The sequence below is a fragment of the Notothenia coriiceps genome, unplaced genomic scaffold (genome assembly GCF_000735185.1).
Source record: "Notothenia coriiceps isolate Sejong01 unplaced genomic scaffold, NC01 NC01_scaffold00037250, whole genome shotgun sequence".
NCBI classification, from domain to species: domain Eukaryota; kingdom Metazoa; phylum Chordata; class Actinopteri; order Perciformes; family Nototheniidae; genus Notothenia; species Notothenia coriiceps.
The window spans coordinates 6,164,757-6,181,377 of record NW_011369951.1 but is presented as its reverse complement, the minus strand read 5'-3'; the positions used below and the strand labels follow the sequence as shown (position 1 = coordinate 6,181,377).

The window sequence follows — 16,621 nt, the reverse complement described above, 5'->3', positions numbered from 1 at the left end:
TGCAATAATGTTAGTCTACGACCCTTTCCCCCCCATCACCGTTACAAAATCGACATAGGAATCTTTTGTTATAGACCACTACCCTCGTCTAGTCGAATACGTTTATTACCCGTTAGGGAGGAGTGTTGGTAATGTTATAAGTCGAACCAGTCCAATACACCTCAGTATGATTTGCGTTTATACTACTAAATTTTTGGAGTATTTTAGCTTATTCGGGTTATAACCAGACTCATTTTGTGTAATTTTCGTCTGTATACCATAAGAACTCTTTTTCGTAATATTAACTCTCAAACGGTACGTTATCGTTATGAGGGATAATACGTAATTCCCAAAGGGGGAATAGTAAATTACACAAATATATCCAAACACACCGCACCAAAAATTCCGTTTTTAGGGGGGGAACCTGAGATACAAATTCAGGTAGTTGTTGTCACTGTAGGGATAAATTGTACTTGTAGGATAAATGTAAGGGGTAGTTTGTTATTATTATTTTTAATCCGACGTTTGTGTAACATTACACTTATCAGGATTCACTTCCCTTCTAGTGTTCACCAAATATATTAGTGGGTTGTTGTCTCCGGCGCTCGGCCCGGTCGGACTGATTATCTCGTCTTCGGACCCCCGAGAGTACAAGTCTGGTCTTCCCACTTTTAATTCACGACGTCGTGTCCCGGATTCTCTTTTCATTTCTGGGGAAGAGCTTGTAATTCCAATTCGTACATCCAGGGGGGGATGTACAGTGGTGGTTATGTCCGGGGTTATTGTTTCTTACATGGTACTTTTTAACTTCTAATTTTCCCGGGAGAAATTATAATTATTAATCGGTGTTAACGATCATAATTAGTTCCTTTACTACCTCTTATGTTTGTACTTTGAAGTCAAGGTTGTAAAAACACTGTTCACATCTTCAAAAGTATTTTAAGACTTTCGACATGTAGGACCGTCTTGTACTGTAAACTCCACATTGATTTGTCGCGAGGAACGAGCCGTAACCGCAACGTTCCGCAAGATCATAGGCGAAGATACAGACGACAAGTTCAAACTTGGTTCGGATGCCCAATCTTTTTCATACGTGTTCGGAAATTATTTTGTTCTCTTTTTCCAGTCGTGAATTTTGGAGCCTGCGAACATTTTAAACTAATCAACCAATCCGTTTTCTCTTTGCCGCATGGATAGACACGAGGGTACGTTGATTCCTTATTTTCACGGGACTCGATTTGTAAATATTGGGAGGGACGAGGTCACCTTCGACGGGTAACCGGTTCTTTGGTCTTTTGTTTACCGATATCACACTCTGTCGTAAACACCACTCACGAAAACATGAAATCGACCCACTTTTTAAAACACACTAAGAGGGACAGTTTGGAACGGACTTATTTATGTCTCAATTTCTGTTTACATTGTTCGTTTGAGGAGGGTCGTGTTATTCATTTAGAGTTATAACGTTATTCGACCTAACAATTTTAACGACTGTAACAAGACGTGAACAATTACGTAAGTACAAAATCGAAAAGGTTTCGGGTTATACCAAAATAAAAACCGGGTCACTATGTCTAAGTCTCTTAGACCCTTATGTCGTTTTATAATTGTGAAACGTTTTTTTCTGAATAGTGATTTCTGTCTTGTGCCGAAAACATAATGCTTATTAGGGTAACGAGAGCGTAGTGTTGATCCGTCCCTTTTTTCACGTCGTCTGCCATCTTGTTGATTGGCGTGTATTCCTTTTTTTCACGTGATTTCCGTGAACGTTAGACGAGATTTTATTGGTAAACTTCCCATGTTGTGAAGGGTCCAACGAGACGGAGGACCGAACGTTGTTTACTCCCTCGCCCGAAGTGTATTAGTGAACCCACCTCATGTTCATGTAGTCAGACGACACAGACGGTTTCACCCCGGAAAGGGAGACCCATGTGGTAAAGTATAAATGTGCTTGATGCTTCCCCTTATGATTGGTCAGCCTGAGGCAGGGGGGCTTGTAAGAGTGCCAATCACATCCAAACTCCACAGGAGAGGATACGAGAGAGAAAAGAGAAACATGTAACCCAAGGACTTGGAAAAGAAGGGAGAGAAAATAAATAATTGTCATTGCTTCCTGTCACTGCACGGTCAAATAAATGAGTTGAAGCAGACACCAAATGCAGTTATTCAGTTACCTCAAAATCTCAGAAAAAAATGTCAATGTGAAACTGTTGTGATTTTGTAAATTAAAGGTGGGGTAGGTAAGTTTGAGAAACCGGCTCTAGATACACTTTTTGTTATATTCCATGGAATGCTCTTAACATCTCGATAGCAATGAATATCTTAAGTGCTTTGACAAAAAATCCATAAAAAAATGTCATCTGTGGAAGCCGTAGTACTGTAAAAAGCATGACCAATCATTTGAGCCGGCCCGGCTAAAATAACTGGATGGCCTACCTGCCTGTCAGCCTTCCATCTGTGCACAAACCTATCTCGTGCCCTCATTGGTCATGTGTGCGTTTGTTTGTGTTGGAGGAGGGGCTCTGTAAGGAAGTGGCAGATTTGTTCCGGCTGTATATTTTCAAATTCTAGCGCACTCGAGCTGGTTTCTCCAAAATTACTTACCCCACCTTTAACAGTTTTTTGCAACTGTGCACCAAATGTGTACATAATAAGTTAGTTTAAAGAGAACATATTTTAAGGTCCATATTTGTATTTTTTTCAAAAAGTGCTTTATTTTTCTCATACTGCCTGCTCTTTTCACCCTTATTCTGAAACCGAACCCTAGTCTGCTCTGATTGGTTAGCCGGCTGGCTCTGTTTGGATTGGTCAAATGCTTAGAGATGTTTAGGAAATGTCCCGCCCTTTTGCCTATCATGAACAATATGTTTGGAGCGCTAGCCAATAGAAGCATGAGTGTTACAGTTAGACAGGGTAAATGGAAATGCATAGTGACAACTGCCATTTGGCCGAACAGGGCCAACTGTATAAGAACGGTCTTGAAATGAAATGAATTGTAAAGTGTATCCACATGTAGTGCGTACAACCCGCAGAGTGCAATTCCATTTCAAACACATAACTAAAACCTTCAACTTTGAATAAGTGAGCATGAAGGACTAAAGACCATACACAAGTAAAAAAATGGAGGGTCGCCTGCTCCTTAAGTACAATTTCTTACCAAGAGGCTTAAACTTAAACGGCTACTCTCTGGCTTTAGAGCTGTCGCCTTTTCAGGTGGCTCTCTGTTCCACATAACTAGACCTACGGGTGCACTATGGACCCTACTCTGGCTTACTGTGGTGTGAAATTGCATACACAACCTTGAAATGATTCCCACAATAGCAGATGGTCTTAGCAATGGAGAAAAATACTTTTTGCCCGCCTGTCTGAAGAAGGAAGTTGACAATAAATGAAGGTTTGATTCGAAAACGACACCTGGGGTTGTTATGACAGTTGACGGGCGACAGAGTCTCTTCAGACTTCAAAATACATTTCATCTTTGACTGATAATGATGAAGCACACTTATGTTAATTTTGAAACCATAATGCTTTTCACACCTGGGCTTCAAAAGTGGCAGATTGGTGTAAGCAGCTGTAAATAATCATCATAAGACATGTACTAACATTTATATAATGCGCAAATCCCCAAGTGACTGGAATATGTTCTGCTGCAAATGCAAAGTCGATATAAAATCAAGAAATTACAAAGCAAGCTGTTTTTCGGACATGCTTATTATTCCACAAAGTGCACATTAAATAATGTGTTTCTCGTAACAGCAAAGAACACAGAAAGGATGCTGAATCAAAAAGAAAACGGTCTAAGGGGACTGGTACTTTAAAACCAGAGTATTTGGTCACCATGGCAATGATTTATGAGGCAAATTCAGATGGAACAATTTTCTCATTAAAGAGGAGAACATTGAACCAACCTCCTCCCGTACAGCTTAGCTAACTAAATGCCCAATGATTGATGCTGATGCTGATGTGCTTAATGCACATTCAGACTCCCAATTTAAATTGCAGATGTCGGCGAACACGTGGCGCACATTGCAGCACTCTTTGATATTCAAACAACATGGTCAAAGAATGGATTACTTTTTTCGGGGGCCAATATATCAACCTCACTTTTACGTGATGATTTAGTGCCATTTGCTATTTAATCAATGCAAACATATTGTGTAGATGGACTTTAAATAGGGGAGTGTTACTATTGTTTCACATTCATGTCCCATCTTGAGATCATTCATTATATTCCTGTCCTCATTATTGGGCCTATCACTCTCTTCTTCCCGTTTTCTTATCGTGGATGCCCACGCATTTACTTGATCAGGTCACTGATCACATTTATTATGTGTTGAACTGGGGAGCAGGGGAATAAAGCAGTCATGAAGTTGTCATGTATCCAGTAAATCAGACTTGAATGAACCGTTGACTAAAGGGATTTTGTTTTCATCTGCTGAAGTGGCGGTATTAGCCAACATTTTAGATGTACTGTGCTAAAATGGAGGAATACTCTTAAGAGGCATTCGGGTGGAAAAATTGTCATATGGGTTGTTTTTCTGGAAGTCATGTAATTGCAGTTCTTGATTTGTCTTTGTAAAACTCCATACCTGCATAAGTACTTATATACTACCAATGGTAGAAATAAACTAAGTACAATTACTAAATACTGTTGATGTTCTCCAACTTAACTTTTGTATCTTCCACTTCATCTCAGATACAAATATTGTATTTCTTACACATGTTATTTTGAATGTTTGTGTTGCTTTTTGTGTTTAGAAAACTCTCCTTGTTGGATAGGCTTGCAGATATTCATCACAAAGTAAAACATTTAAAACTTGGTATAATATGAAAGTGACAAAGCTCTATGTATGTAATGATCACATAGAATGTGACGCCTTTCTTTAGATCAGAGCACCCAATAATACATAATGGACTTAAAATTAAAACTTAACAACCTAAACATCTACAACAACAATATTCATTCAAAAAACACCACCTTCAGCGGTAACACATTTACTGTAAGTACATTTTTATAATGATGCTTAGATACTTTCACTTCAGTAAAGCTTGCGAGGGGTTTAACTTTGTAGAATTTTCACAGTGTGGTATAAGAGCTTTTCATAAAGTGAAGGAAATACTTCTTACACCACTGGATGCAACCTTTCTTGAGTGGCAGCAGGTATCTCTGTATAATGTTTTTTCTCTAAAAGTGTCTCGCTCTTTTTGTTGCCGCGCTTTCTCGCCACGTCACGATGAGGTTGTTCCATGGCGACTACTTTTTTTGGAAGTCTCCACATGTACATTTACCCGTCAAATAGCATAAATCTAGGACATACTATTTTCTATTCATGTTTAGGCCCTTAAAAATGTGATTAATTTAGTTGGATCCTTCAGGATGACTTCAACCCGACTGGCCTTCAATACCCGAGTTATCCTCACACCCGCCCTGCATCCTGCACTAGCTATCATTGCTTGAATCCAATTCTAGTCACGGGTAATTGCTTACCGTGCTGCAAATGTCTCAGTCCCATTCTCTATCTTGGACATGATAAAAACTATATAACCCAGCTGGTCTTCTATGTCCTGTTACTGCCAGTCAGTGTGCTACGTTCACACTATGAGGGTGTTACAGCTATTACTCACCAAAATCATAAATGTCAGCACAAGCTCCCCAATGACATCAAGACGCCGGAGACTCTACACATTTTCCGTCGTAGATTGAAAATGATCCGCACCATGGCCGCTAATTGTTTCTTAATGCGGCACTTAAAGCAGTTAAGCATATTTGATGAAATTGATGTACTCGTATAATTCTTATATTTTTGGAGATTGAATCCACATGGTTGTAAGCCTTATTGTACATTGCTCTATTAACAAATGTCACCAATTTATTTTTTTGAATGTACTATGATTCAATTAAAAACCCTTGCATTCCCCACTTTTCAGAGTGGGGTTGCACATTACACTTTTTTTTTTCTTTTTAGATTTCTCCCACTTCCACATGCTCTTGGCTGCATTGCGCCTCAGTAAAGTATGTTTAGACAGGTCAGATCTTATAATCATTAGTGGAGGAAAAAAAGTAATGCATGGTGAAAGAGCCTCTAAACAAAAAAAAACTATTTATAGAAAACCTGGTCTTGAGACATAGAGCCCCCAGGGAGAAAATACAAAGTCATAGATCAGCCTGAGGAGAAGTAATTAGGACAGATATTTAAACTGAATAATGCAGGCTTGCTGAAACACTGAAACCATGTAAAGTTGTCTCATGTCTTCCTTATTCTGTGCCATCTGAATTATTCAGGGACACGAAGGGATACAGGACAGATAACACTCTGCTGCACATGTCATCAGTGCTCTTGTTAAGAGATGATTAAAGGCACGCTCTACCTCGCTACTTGTGCGTCAGCAGTCTGCTATATCAGTCGATATGGTGCTGTAATACCCACTGTAGTGAGCCAGTCACACTACAGCAGTCTAACAAGGTCACTTTGAAGTTGCAGCAGTGCACAGTCAGTGAAGATTTGCTAGGAGATTTAAAAAAGGCAACTCAATTACAAATGGCCAGGCATGTGTGCCTGAGCACGCAGAGATATGACAGCTGTACATTACTTACTATATGCAACATCTGCTGTATCAGGGGGGGCAAATACATTGTTCCTCTCAACAATTTGGTAAACACATAACAAACTTAAAGGGAGTCCTATATTTTGATAATATTTTCATTCATAGTTTCATAATTGTATTTTGTGCTTCTACTGTGACATGTTTACATGCTTTAATGTTCGAAAAGTGCTTTATTTTTCTCATATTGCTTGTGCTGCAGCACCTCTTTTCACCCTTTGTCTGAAACCAGAGCCCAGTCTGCTCTGATTGGTTAGCTGGCCAGCTCTGTTTTGATGGTCACCCACTTAGAGATATCCCGCCTCTTAGCCTATCAGGTACAATGTTTTAGAGCACTAGCCAATAGATGCACAAGTGTTACGTAGTGATGTCACTATGTTATGGAAGTAAACAAAGTAGTCCAAACGATGTGTTTCAGGCAGGGTGGGAGTGAACCTTTGGATTTTAGCCTTTGCAGATAATATACATGCAAAAAAACTCTATAACACACTACAGCAAAGGAAAAACATCAAAAGTATAATAAGGACCATTCAATTAACTGTTTTGCCTTCTCACACCAAGTTGAGACCAAGGTTACAGTTTAAATTTGCTCTCTAATCCCTTCTGCGATTTATTTTTCCTCAAAATGATTCTTCTTTTTTTTTGCTCTCCCTCCCATTTTCTAATTTCGGTCTCTCCTCTCTTTTCCTTTTGCTGCTTGAGTTTCACAGATGTAGTGACTTGAGGGTTTGGTGGTTATGCAAAACACAGTTCAAATAAATGCAGGGCTGCCACAATGAAAACGGCATAAAAGGCATCCACACAAAAAGGCTCTTTTATGGCATGAAAATCTTGTGGTGGAGACACTAAAGTACATTTTAGGATCTCATTATTATAAAAGCAGGGAGAAAATGTGTCCCTCCATGGCTGGAATGAATGCATTGTTCGACAAAAGAGATTAAAAGAATACGCACGGAGACACATTCAGAGAAGGAATCCAGTTTGGAGAGAACTGGTTCTGCACAAATTAAACTGCAAGGGATGTCATTATTCTCTTTACAAAGTTCATCAGATATTATTTGGACACCATCGTATTACATAATACCCATAAAGTTTCTAAATTGTATTTATTTTTCACAATAAAACATCTGTGTAATCTTGTTATCTGATATACAGCAGGGGTACTCAAACTTTTTTATTAAAGGTCCACTTGTGAATTGTATACAAGGTCACTGGTCCGGATCAATGCCAGTAAAGTTGGAAAAAAAGGCATTAGAAGCATTAGAAAGTCAAGGTTAACTTGCGGTCTGCAATGCGTGTCACGCTTGCGCACACAAGTAAATATATATGCACGTTCATTCACACAACGTGTCAGACACAAGAAAATACACATCAGATTCAGAAAGTTTTTATTTTTTTATTTTGTATAATTTTTGGGACACAGGGTTCGGTCCAGATTGATTTGCAGTTCGGTCCAGATCCAGACCTTGGTTCGGAGTTTGAGAAGCACTGATATACAGTATTGTTTACGCTTTATATTTTGTCTTTCTGTATATGTATGGGTTTTTGTATGCTTGGAACAAAATGGGTAAAAGTAAGTTATAACAAAAACAGCAAATAGATAGAGCAAAAAAATCTACATTCATACCCAAACATAAAAATAGTTCTATTGCCAGTGATTCCCAAAACAACATAAGTGAAAGTGGAGATGGCATGTGGTTAAGATAATTACAATAAAAAGAAGAATACAATGTAATGTTTCCTTTACACGTTAGACAATAGATGAGACGAGTTGGAGAAAAACTCCTTGGGAGTTTTTCTCTGTGTTGGTAGCAAGGTTCAGGTGAAGGGTGGAACAGGAACAACACACACACAAACACAAACATACAAATACACAAAGAACCAATGGACATGGAGGCCACAGTAATAGTGTGTAACCCAAATAAATACAATGGAGATAAAAGGGGCTCTTCCTCTCCACCTTTAACATTCACATTTGATAAAATGTACGTTTATTGTCATTTTGTTCATAAATCTAACAATAGACAATCAAAATCCTGCTTCCATTGTCCTACACTTTGTAAGCCCGTTATACATCTTTCCTTTCACTCCATGTGAATTTGTTTGTTGTACACCCAGAGGACATTGAATTACCTTTCAAAGTGCTTTGCCAAAAGAAAATAGTGTTATATACTGTAAATGTGACTTCTTCGTGACAAGGTTGTATTAAACTGCCTCCCCAATTCTCTGTTCAAAAAACATTGTAAGGCATGTAAATAATACAAGTTTGAGTTCATGAGAGAGAAGTTAAAAACCATGGCCTGCCCAACAGGTAAGTGTACCTGGCCTGTCAATGCGTTGAGTGGGCGAATGTGTCAGATTGTCTGTTTTGGAAACTTACAAAACTGTTGAACGCAACCACCCCATTTCTCTGTTAATCTCCAAAAACAGCCATAAACCTCAGGTTCTTTTTAATGTCCTCAACTCGATCATTAATCCCTGTGATGTTTCTCCAATTGTGCCATCGACTACTCTCTGTGATAAGTTTCTTACATTTTTTTATTGAAAAAGTATCTGCTCTTAGGCTAGCCCACACTAGTGCTACCCCAGATCCAGCTCCTTTTCTGTGCCCTGCTGTCCTCGACCACTTTGAGCCTGTATCCCTCTCTTCTCTCTCGGATGTAGTCATGCACCGGCGGCCGACAAACTGCACCTCAGACAGCATTCCCTCTCGCTTTCTCAGAGAGGTTTTCGAATCAGTTGGAGCAAGTATTTTATTACTTATAAATACCTCTCTTACCTCAGGATGTATCCAAGCTGCCTTCAAACATGCCGTGTTCAAGACACTACTTAAAAAGAAAAATCTCGACCCTTCCATTCTCGCAAATTTTAGGCCCATCTCCCAGCTACCTTTTTTATCTAAAGCCCTGGAGCGAATAGTCTACGCCCAACTGCAGTCTTTTTTAACCATGCATGGCATCCATGAAAAGTTTCAGTCTGGCTTTAAACCCATGCACAGCACTGAAACAGCCCTTTTAAGAGTTTTTAATGATCTTCTCCTAGCCGCCGACTCAGGTAGCCCAGCTGTCCTGGTGCTGTTAGACCTGACAGCTGCCTTCGACACTGTGGACCATAGCATCCTGTTGTCACGGCTCGAACAGTCCGCTGGCATCACAGGCTCTGCCCTTGCATTGTTCAGGTCCTACCTGACAGACCGTAGCTTCTCTGTGCAGCTAGGTGCCTTCTCCTCTGCCAAAGCCCCGCTTACCTGTGGGGTTCCCCAAGGCTCGATTCTGGGCCCCATCCTTTTTCTACTGTACATACTGCCCCTAGGTTAAATTCTCACAAAACACAACATCCCATTACACTGCTACGCCGACGATGTACAGATATATCTGCCACGCAATTCAAATGTCAACTCATTACAGATATTGATGGACTGCTTGACAGAGGTCAAATCCTGGCTGAGCCAAAATGTCCTCAACCTCAACGAGAGCAAGACCGAGGTCATCTTTTTTGGACCCCAACCTCCAGCCTGTCCGGTTGATATTCTGGGCTCCCTCAATAAAAACATTCTCCCCTCTGTCATGAACCTTGAAGAGACCTTCAATAGCGCTTTTACATTTGATAAGCAGGTCAGCACCGTAGTCAAAACCTGCTTTTTTAAAATACGACTATTGGCCAAGACCAAGTCGTTTTTATCTTTTAAAGACCTAGAAAGGGTTATTAACGCATTTGTAACCACAAGGCTGGATTATTGCAACGCTCTATACATGGGTATGGACCAGGCGTCAATTAGACACCTGCAGCTAGTGCAGAACGCAGCTGCACGTCTACTCACTGGCCACAAAAAGCGTCACCACTTCACCGCCCAATTCTGGCTCATTGCACTGGCTTCCCAATTAGGTTCCGATGTTGATAAACCACACGGGGAACATTCATTGCAGAAATTGGCTACACTATTTCAATCATTGCTGTTGTATGATTGGTGTTTAGCACGGTATTTAGCGCTAAGCACCTCCGCTTTTAGGGTTGACGTAGACCCAAACGTCGCCCGGATGGTCCCGCGGTGTTGTTGCTGGAGCTGGCTGCACCTAGCTAAGCTCCACTAGCTAACCTACATTAGCAAAAACAAAAGCTATTTATTTTGCAAATGGTGCGGCGGGCTCTCAACACGCTCCCCTCCCTGAGTTTTCCAACCAAGCCACTAAATTAGATGTTTTTCCACCAAATACGGTTGAACTGACACTTCACCATATCAATTTATAGTCGATTCGAAAGACTACATGAGTTTCTTGCCTGCGCAAGCTGAAGCTTAGTTGCTATCNTCATGTGCGCGTTCGTGTGTGTTGGAGGAGGGGCTCTGTAAGGAAGTGGCAGATTTTTTCCGGCTGTGTATTTTCAAATTCTTGCGCACTCGAGCTGGTTTCTCAACCAGCTCGAGTGCGCAAGAATTTGAAAATACACAGCCGGAAAAAATCTGCCACTTCCTTACAGAGCCCCTCCTCCAACACACACGAACGCGCACATGACCAATGAAGGCACGAGATAGGTTTGTGCACAGATGGAAGGCTGACAGGCAGGTAGGCCATCCAGTTATTTTAGCCGGGCCGGCTCAAATGATTGGTCATGCTTTTTACAGTACTACGGCTTCCACAGATGACATTCTTTTATGGATTTTTTGTCAAAGCACCTAAGATAGTCATTGCTATTGGGATGTTAAGAGCATTCCATGGAATATAACAAAAAGTGTATCCCGAGCCGGTTTCTCAAACTCACCTACCCCACCTAAGATCAAGATGTTTGATCTCTGCAGGACTCTGGTGCATCTCTGCAACAAAAGTACAGCCGTAAGTTACACTGGATTTAATCAGATGTGCTTTCATTAAATAACTACCACAGGCCTCCAGTGGACAACATTCACCATCATCGGCCACAGTATGGGTAAGTGCAGCAAAAACAAACATGCCACTGCGCATTTTCACATCTCCTGCTTCCATAAAACAACAAATGCAAGGGCAACAATGTCTCCTCTTCTATAATGAAACGTTTTTTTGAAGGTTGTTCAAAATCTGGTCCAATTGATTAAATCTACTATTTGGGTATAATTATAGTGTTGTTTCTTGAGTTGATAACCAAACAGTGCTGGAACAAGTGATTTCATCCATAAGTCAGGAGAAAATATATGTATTGTCGACTATTTGGGGGATTTATTATACATTTAAGACACTTTAAAAAACAAAAAAAAAACATTGAATATTTATAGCTTCCCAAATGAGTGTTTTTTTCTTTCATCAATAAGTAATGTACTTGTCTTTAACTTTGAGAATTATTATTTGTTCCCTGTCTTACAGGTGGCAACATCGCTGCATTGGTAATTAAGAGCATACATTATCACTGTTTTCATACTATTGTACAGTGTTTTCTTGCTTGGTCAATATTGTATTTTCCACAGTTCAGTGCACTGTATCCTGAGATGGTAGATGCCTTGATACTGCTGGACGCGTATGGATTCTTACCTACAGATCAAGTAATCAAGTTTTTGTTCTACCTATAGAGTTGTTGACTAGCCTTTGAGGTCAATTAAAATATAAAAATGTCTGTGATTGCAGCAGTGGTATTACATTATACCCCATTTATTTTCATATTACACTGCAGTCAGTAGTTTTGTGTCTTTTTCCCGCAGAAAGAAATACCCAAAGTGATGCGACAGGGGATGGATGAGATGCTTCAGTATGAGAAAAAGGCGGAAGAGAAGAAAAGAGTTTACACGTATGAGAAGGCAGCTGAGAGGTACTACATCACTCCAGTTCATGACTAATTTTTATTTAATAATCACCCATTCGTATGGGATGTTTTGCACTGATCTGAAGTGTGTTTTAAAGGGAAACTCACACACATTAGAGTTGGATGTAGGGAAGTTATAATGCATATGTTATAATACGTTGTATAAAGCATGGTGAGACTCCAAAATGTCAACCTTTAAGTACCTCAGGTAAAGAGAAAAAGTCAAATCTGAGGGTATGGAGCTGAGAAGAAGTGTACTTCGTGACCACATGTTACCCAATCCTCATCAATAAAAGCTGCTACTTAAAATATATTTGGATAGAATCAATCTGAATCTCAGACCAGAATGCCTATGTTGCATTGTGGGTAAAGTAGGCGCTAGGTTTTGACCAAGGAAGAACCTGGTTTGGAGTAAAACGAGCCGATGTATCGCGTTCTGCAGCATCAATTTCTATCTATCCAAAAATGTAGTAGGTGTGTATTTCTAAAACAGAAAGATAAAACCAAACAATAATCAAATCTGTCTGTTAGAGTTTTAGTATTCTCCTAAAGTCAGCTGTTGGCTTAAGTGTTTTATTTACTTCAGGTTGAAGGCTGCAAACCCCACTCTGTCTGAACGGTCGGTGCACACCCTCTTAGAGCGAGGTCTCGTTCAGGGTGAAGGAGGTATGTGTTTATCTTTCCCTCTCCTCTAACAGAGGAATAATCTCATTTTGGTTTCTAACATCTGCTGAATGTGTTTCTCTTCTCCAGGGTTTGTGTTCTCAAGAGACCTGCGAATTAATTTTGTGAGTCACTTTACACCTCCCAATCCTTCCCCCCACATTCCCCTCCTACTATCTGTAAACTTGTGTTTTCTACAACAGAGGTTTAGCATTCAGCTTGTACAGTAGCTGTGCTTTATTTTATGTTTCCAGAAAAATATAGTGCGCATCAGCTTGGAGCAGAGTCTGGAGATACAGTCGAGGATTCAAGCCTTTGTTCTAGTTGTTCTGTAAGATATTGATCACTACACTGATATGGGTCTTAGTAAATGATTGTATATTCATAAAAAATGAATTTAACCTGTTAAAATCTTCGTTTTTCCAGAGGAGACAAAGGCTTTGGTGCAACTACTGGTCCAGAATTATACCCAAGGAGATTTGCCTCTAAACTTCTCCAAGGATATCATGACAGAAATGTGAGTTTGAGTCTTGGAGAAATAATCTCCAAATACATGCAGGAAAACATCGTATTTAGAACCATTGTAGTACCTGGAGTGTTAAGGCTAAAAACTGTAGTACTCATCCATTTGAAGCGAAATCAGTAAGCTGCATTCATAACATTGATGTGTGTGACTGTGACACCCTAAAACAAGACAGTGCTTTAGACAATGTCTGTGTCTGTGTTGATCTGTTAAATCTATTGGGGCAGGCAGCAGCACAGATCTAAAAGTAGCAACATAGTACAAGCCCAATGTCTCAGAATAAACAGAAATATTTATAGAAGTGTAAAAAAACTCACCAGATGAGATTCCTTTATTGTTTTTAATGTTTTGCATTGAAATATATTTACTATATTGACAAAACAAAAAATGGAGATAGCTTGAATTCTCAATGTCAGTTAGAGACCTTGATATTAGCTTAAATTAAAATGTTATTTCAAATATTGTCACATGTTTCATACTATGCAAAATGTACAATATGTACACAAAAAATGGTATCACAAATTCACCAACAAAGTAATGAAGGTCAAACACGAGCAAAAAGATCTTCCTCAGTTAATTTTTAGAAAAAGGTATAATAACAAAAACAGAAAAACTTGCATTTCTACTTGTGCATGCTTCTTATTCAAAGATTAATTTTCTTCTGTCTTGCAGCACACAGTGGTGACGGTAGCTGGCGACCATCACGTCCATCTCAATGATCCTGAAGTTGTCGCTCCACTTGTTTCTGACTTCCTGCGGACTAAAGTGTTCTCTCAGCATCTGCCGGCATAGTGTGTACACACACACACACACACACACACACACACACACACACACACACACACACACACACACACACACACACACACACACACACACACACACTCAAACCAAGAACTAGCTCTCATTCATATCATCTTTAGGACAAAGAATAGTTTGACCACGCTTGTGTGAGCTAAAAATGGCAGTCATTAAAGGAGATGTTACCCTCTGACAACTTCTCATTATGTAGGCCAATCCTGTCTGTGTTCAGCTGCTGTGTTGCAGCCAGCAGGACAAAAAACTAAATCTTATTCCCAGCACTTCCCTCAGTGGAGTGACTACATAAAACCCTGCAGCCGCCGTCAGTCAGAGCAGATATTAGAGGTGCAGCTCACACAAAAATCGCCCCTCTCTTTCTCAATGTCACATAAACTGCGTGATGGCCTTGCTGTTAAATGGAGTGGAATCGATTTTACGCAGCGAGCATTCACAGACATCTAAAGGCCCCCCCCCCCAAAAAAAAGATTATAGTTATATAAGTTTCCCTCCCACTCCCTCCATCCTCTCCACCATCAGCAGGGGTGTTGTCATAGCAACCCCCACCCCTCCTCTTGAACGTCAGCGGCAGGAGCTCGGAGGATGAAGCCGCATGCAGCTCCTGTCTCTTGTGCCTCTCACAGAGCATCACCTGTGATTTTACTCGTGTCACATGCAACAGTCAGAGCTGCGGCGCCGGATATTATCTTATGACTGATTTGACTCGCGGCTGCTGCTCATCCCATACCATCTAAAGACAGAGACCAGCTGATTCAGCAGCGTCTGCAGGTAAGCACGGTGGCTTTATTTACTACTGAGCACTATTTTTAGAATGCAGCACCTGTGTGTGTTTTGAACATTATATTTATTTGTATCTCAGTGTGTTGGAAGTAGTGATTCTTGTGATTAGGTAGGCTTTCTAGTAAATGACTGAACATAATGCTGCAGTCTGTCCTGGGTGATATTTCACCCTGAAGGATTACTTTTTTTTAACCCCAAAACTCCTCCTTTCCTTCCCTTTCTCCGTCATGTCTCCTCGTCCCCTCCCTCCTCCGCCCTCTGACAGCAGTGATGTCGTGGCTCTTCTTGGACTGGTTCGTGCCCCTGTACCTGCTGGTGTCTGTCCTGGTGCTGGCGGGCTTCGGAGCGTGCCTTTACTTCCTCGAGCCCGGGCTGCAGGACGCCCACAAGTGGAGCAACAAAACAGTCCGGCATCACCCGCTGGTGGCCAGTGTGAACTGCATGGATGATGATAGCAATGCCCTGATATGATCAAGAGGGCCATCTGGACAGCAGGGTGCTGCCAGGACACCGTGGGATGGGAGCCAACATATTAAAGATGGAGAGAGAAAGAGGTGGAGGAGAGTTGCTCTGTCTAATCATTCCAACTTTTCTCTGATCTCTAACATCCTTAATGTAGAGTTCAGGGGAAAGTGAAGCAGAGAGGAAATGCACAAGGTGGAGGAGACTTTATGCAGGAGGAGATTTTGGAGGTGAATGGGAGACATGATGCCCTTTAGAAATGTGATTAAAAACACAATGTAAATTTCACGCCATCTTATACTTGTGCCAACTTTTACATACGTTTTGTAATTCAACAATCACTTTACATGAATCATGAAGTTTACTTGCTATATTGTGCATTTGATAAGTGAAGGGAATGATATAAGTGCAATGAGTTTGATGGCAGCAGGAAGGGTTTCTCCCTCTCTCTGGTGGCACAGCAGCTGCTGGGAAGCATGAGGATTGTTAGAGCCAACATGCCAAAATGGTTTTAGAGGTAATTTTATTATTATAATATGAATTGAATAATTGATGACTGATTATATTCAAGGTGCCAAGATTATCCTGGATGGACCAAGATTATAGAAAAGTACTATTTGGCAGTGCTCAAAGTGTATTTTTTGTGTCTTCATTGTTTTTACTTGACAGCATGGTGAGGAAACGTTGGTTATGTAACTAACGACCCTCTTTTAAATGATCATATGCTTCATTTGTTCATGCTTAATAAAATGGTTAAATCTTCAATTATTTGGATTTGCATGTATTTATTTTATTATGAAGTTGAACATATCTTTAAACCAATATTTAGTTTTGTGTAGTGTATCTGCAACAGTGGTGGAAAGTATATTTACTCAAGTAATTTACTAAATGTGCTATACTTTACTTGAGTATTTCTTTGTCATGCTGCCTTATACCATTTATCTGACAGCTGAAGTTACTAGTTGCTTTTTTAGATTTAGAGTTTACATTAAAAACACATGAGCTCGTAAAAACGTTGCTGGAAGT

General features: G+C 40.2%; 2 protein-coding genes across 4 annotated transcripts in view; one reads left to right on the top strand and one right to left on the bottom strand.

The window, feature by feature from the left end:
- stxbp1a (syntaxin binding protein 1a) overlaps positions 1-16,621 on the bottom strand; it is a 682,465-nt gene that overhangs the window by 100,863 nt on the left and 564,981 nt on the right. The gene's annotated exons all lie outside the window — the stretch shown is intronic.
- The window catches only part of LOC104966784 (serine hydrolase-like protein), a 35,423-nt gene that overhangs the window by 17,479 nt on the left and 1,323 nt on the right, over positions 1-16,621 (top strand). Inside the window, exons 4-14 of one of the 3 annotated variants that reach the window (XM_010796072.1) lie at positions 11,464-11,505; positions 11,916-11,935; positions 12,017-12,091; positions 12,248-12,354; positions 12,935-13,014; positions 13,102-13,136; positions 13,266-13,342; positions 13,438-13,528; positions 14,207-14,325; positions 14,873-15,121; positions 15,402-16,363. In XM_010796072.1, coding sequence (XP_010794374.1) covers positions 11,464-11,505; positions 11,916-11,935; positions 12,017-12,091; positions 12,248-12,354; positions 12,935-13,014; positions 13,102-13,136; positions 13,266-13,342; positions 13,438-13,528; positions 14,207-14,325; positions 14,873-14,939 — 713 coding nt within the window. In that variant the 3' untranslated portion in view covers positions 14,940-15,121; positions 15,402-16,363. Of the gene's footprint in view, positions 1-11,463; positions 11,506-11,915; positions 11,936-12,016; positions 12,092-12,247; positions 12,355-12,934; positions 13,015-13,101; positions 13,137-13,265; positions 13,343-13,437; positions 13,529-14,206; positions 14,326-14,872; positions 15,122-15,398; positions 16,364-16,621 lie in introns of those variants that run through there. The other 2 variants (XM_010796073.1, XM_010796074.1) reach the window with 2 other exon arrangements.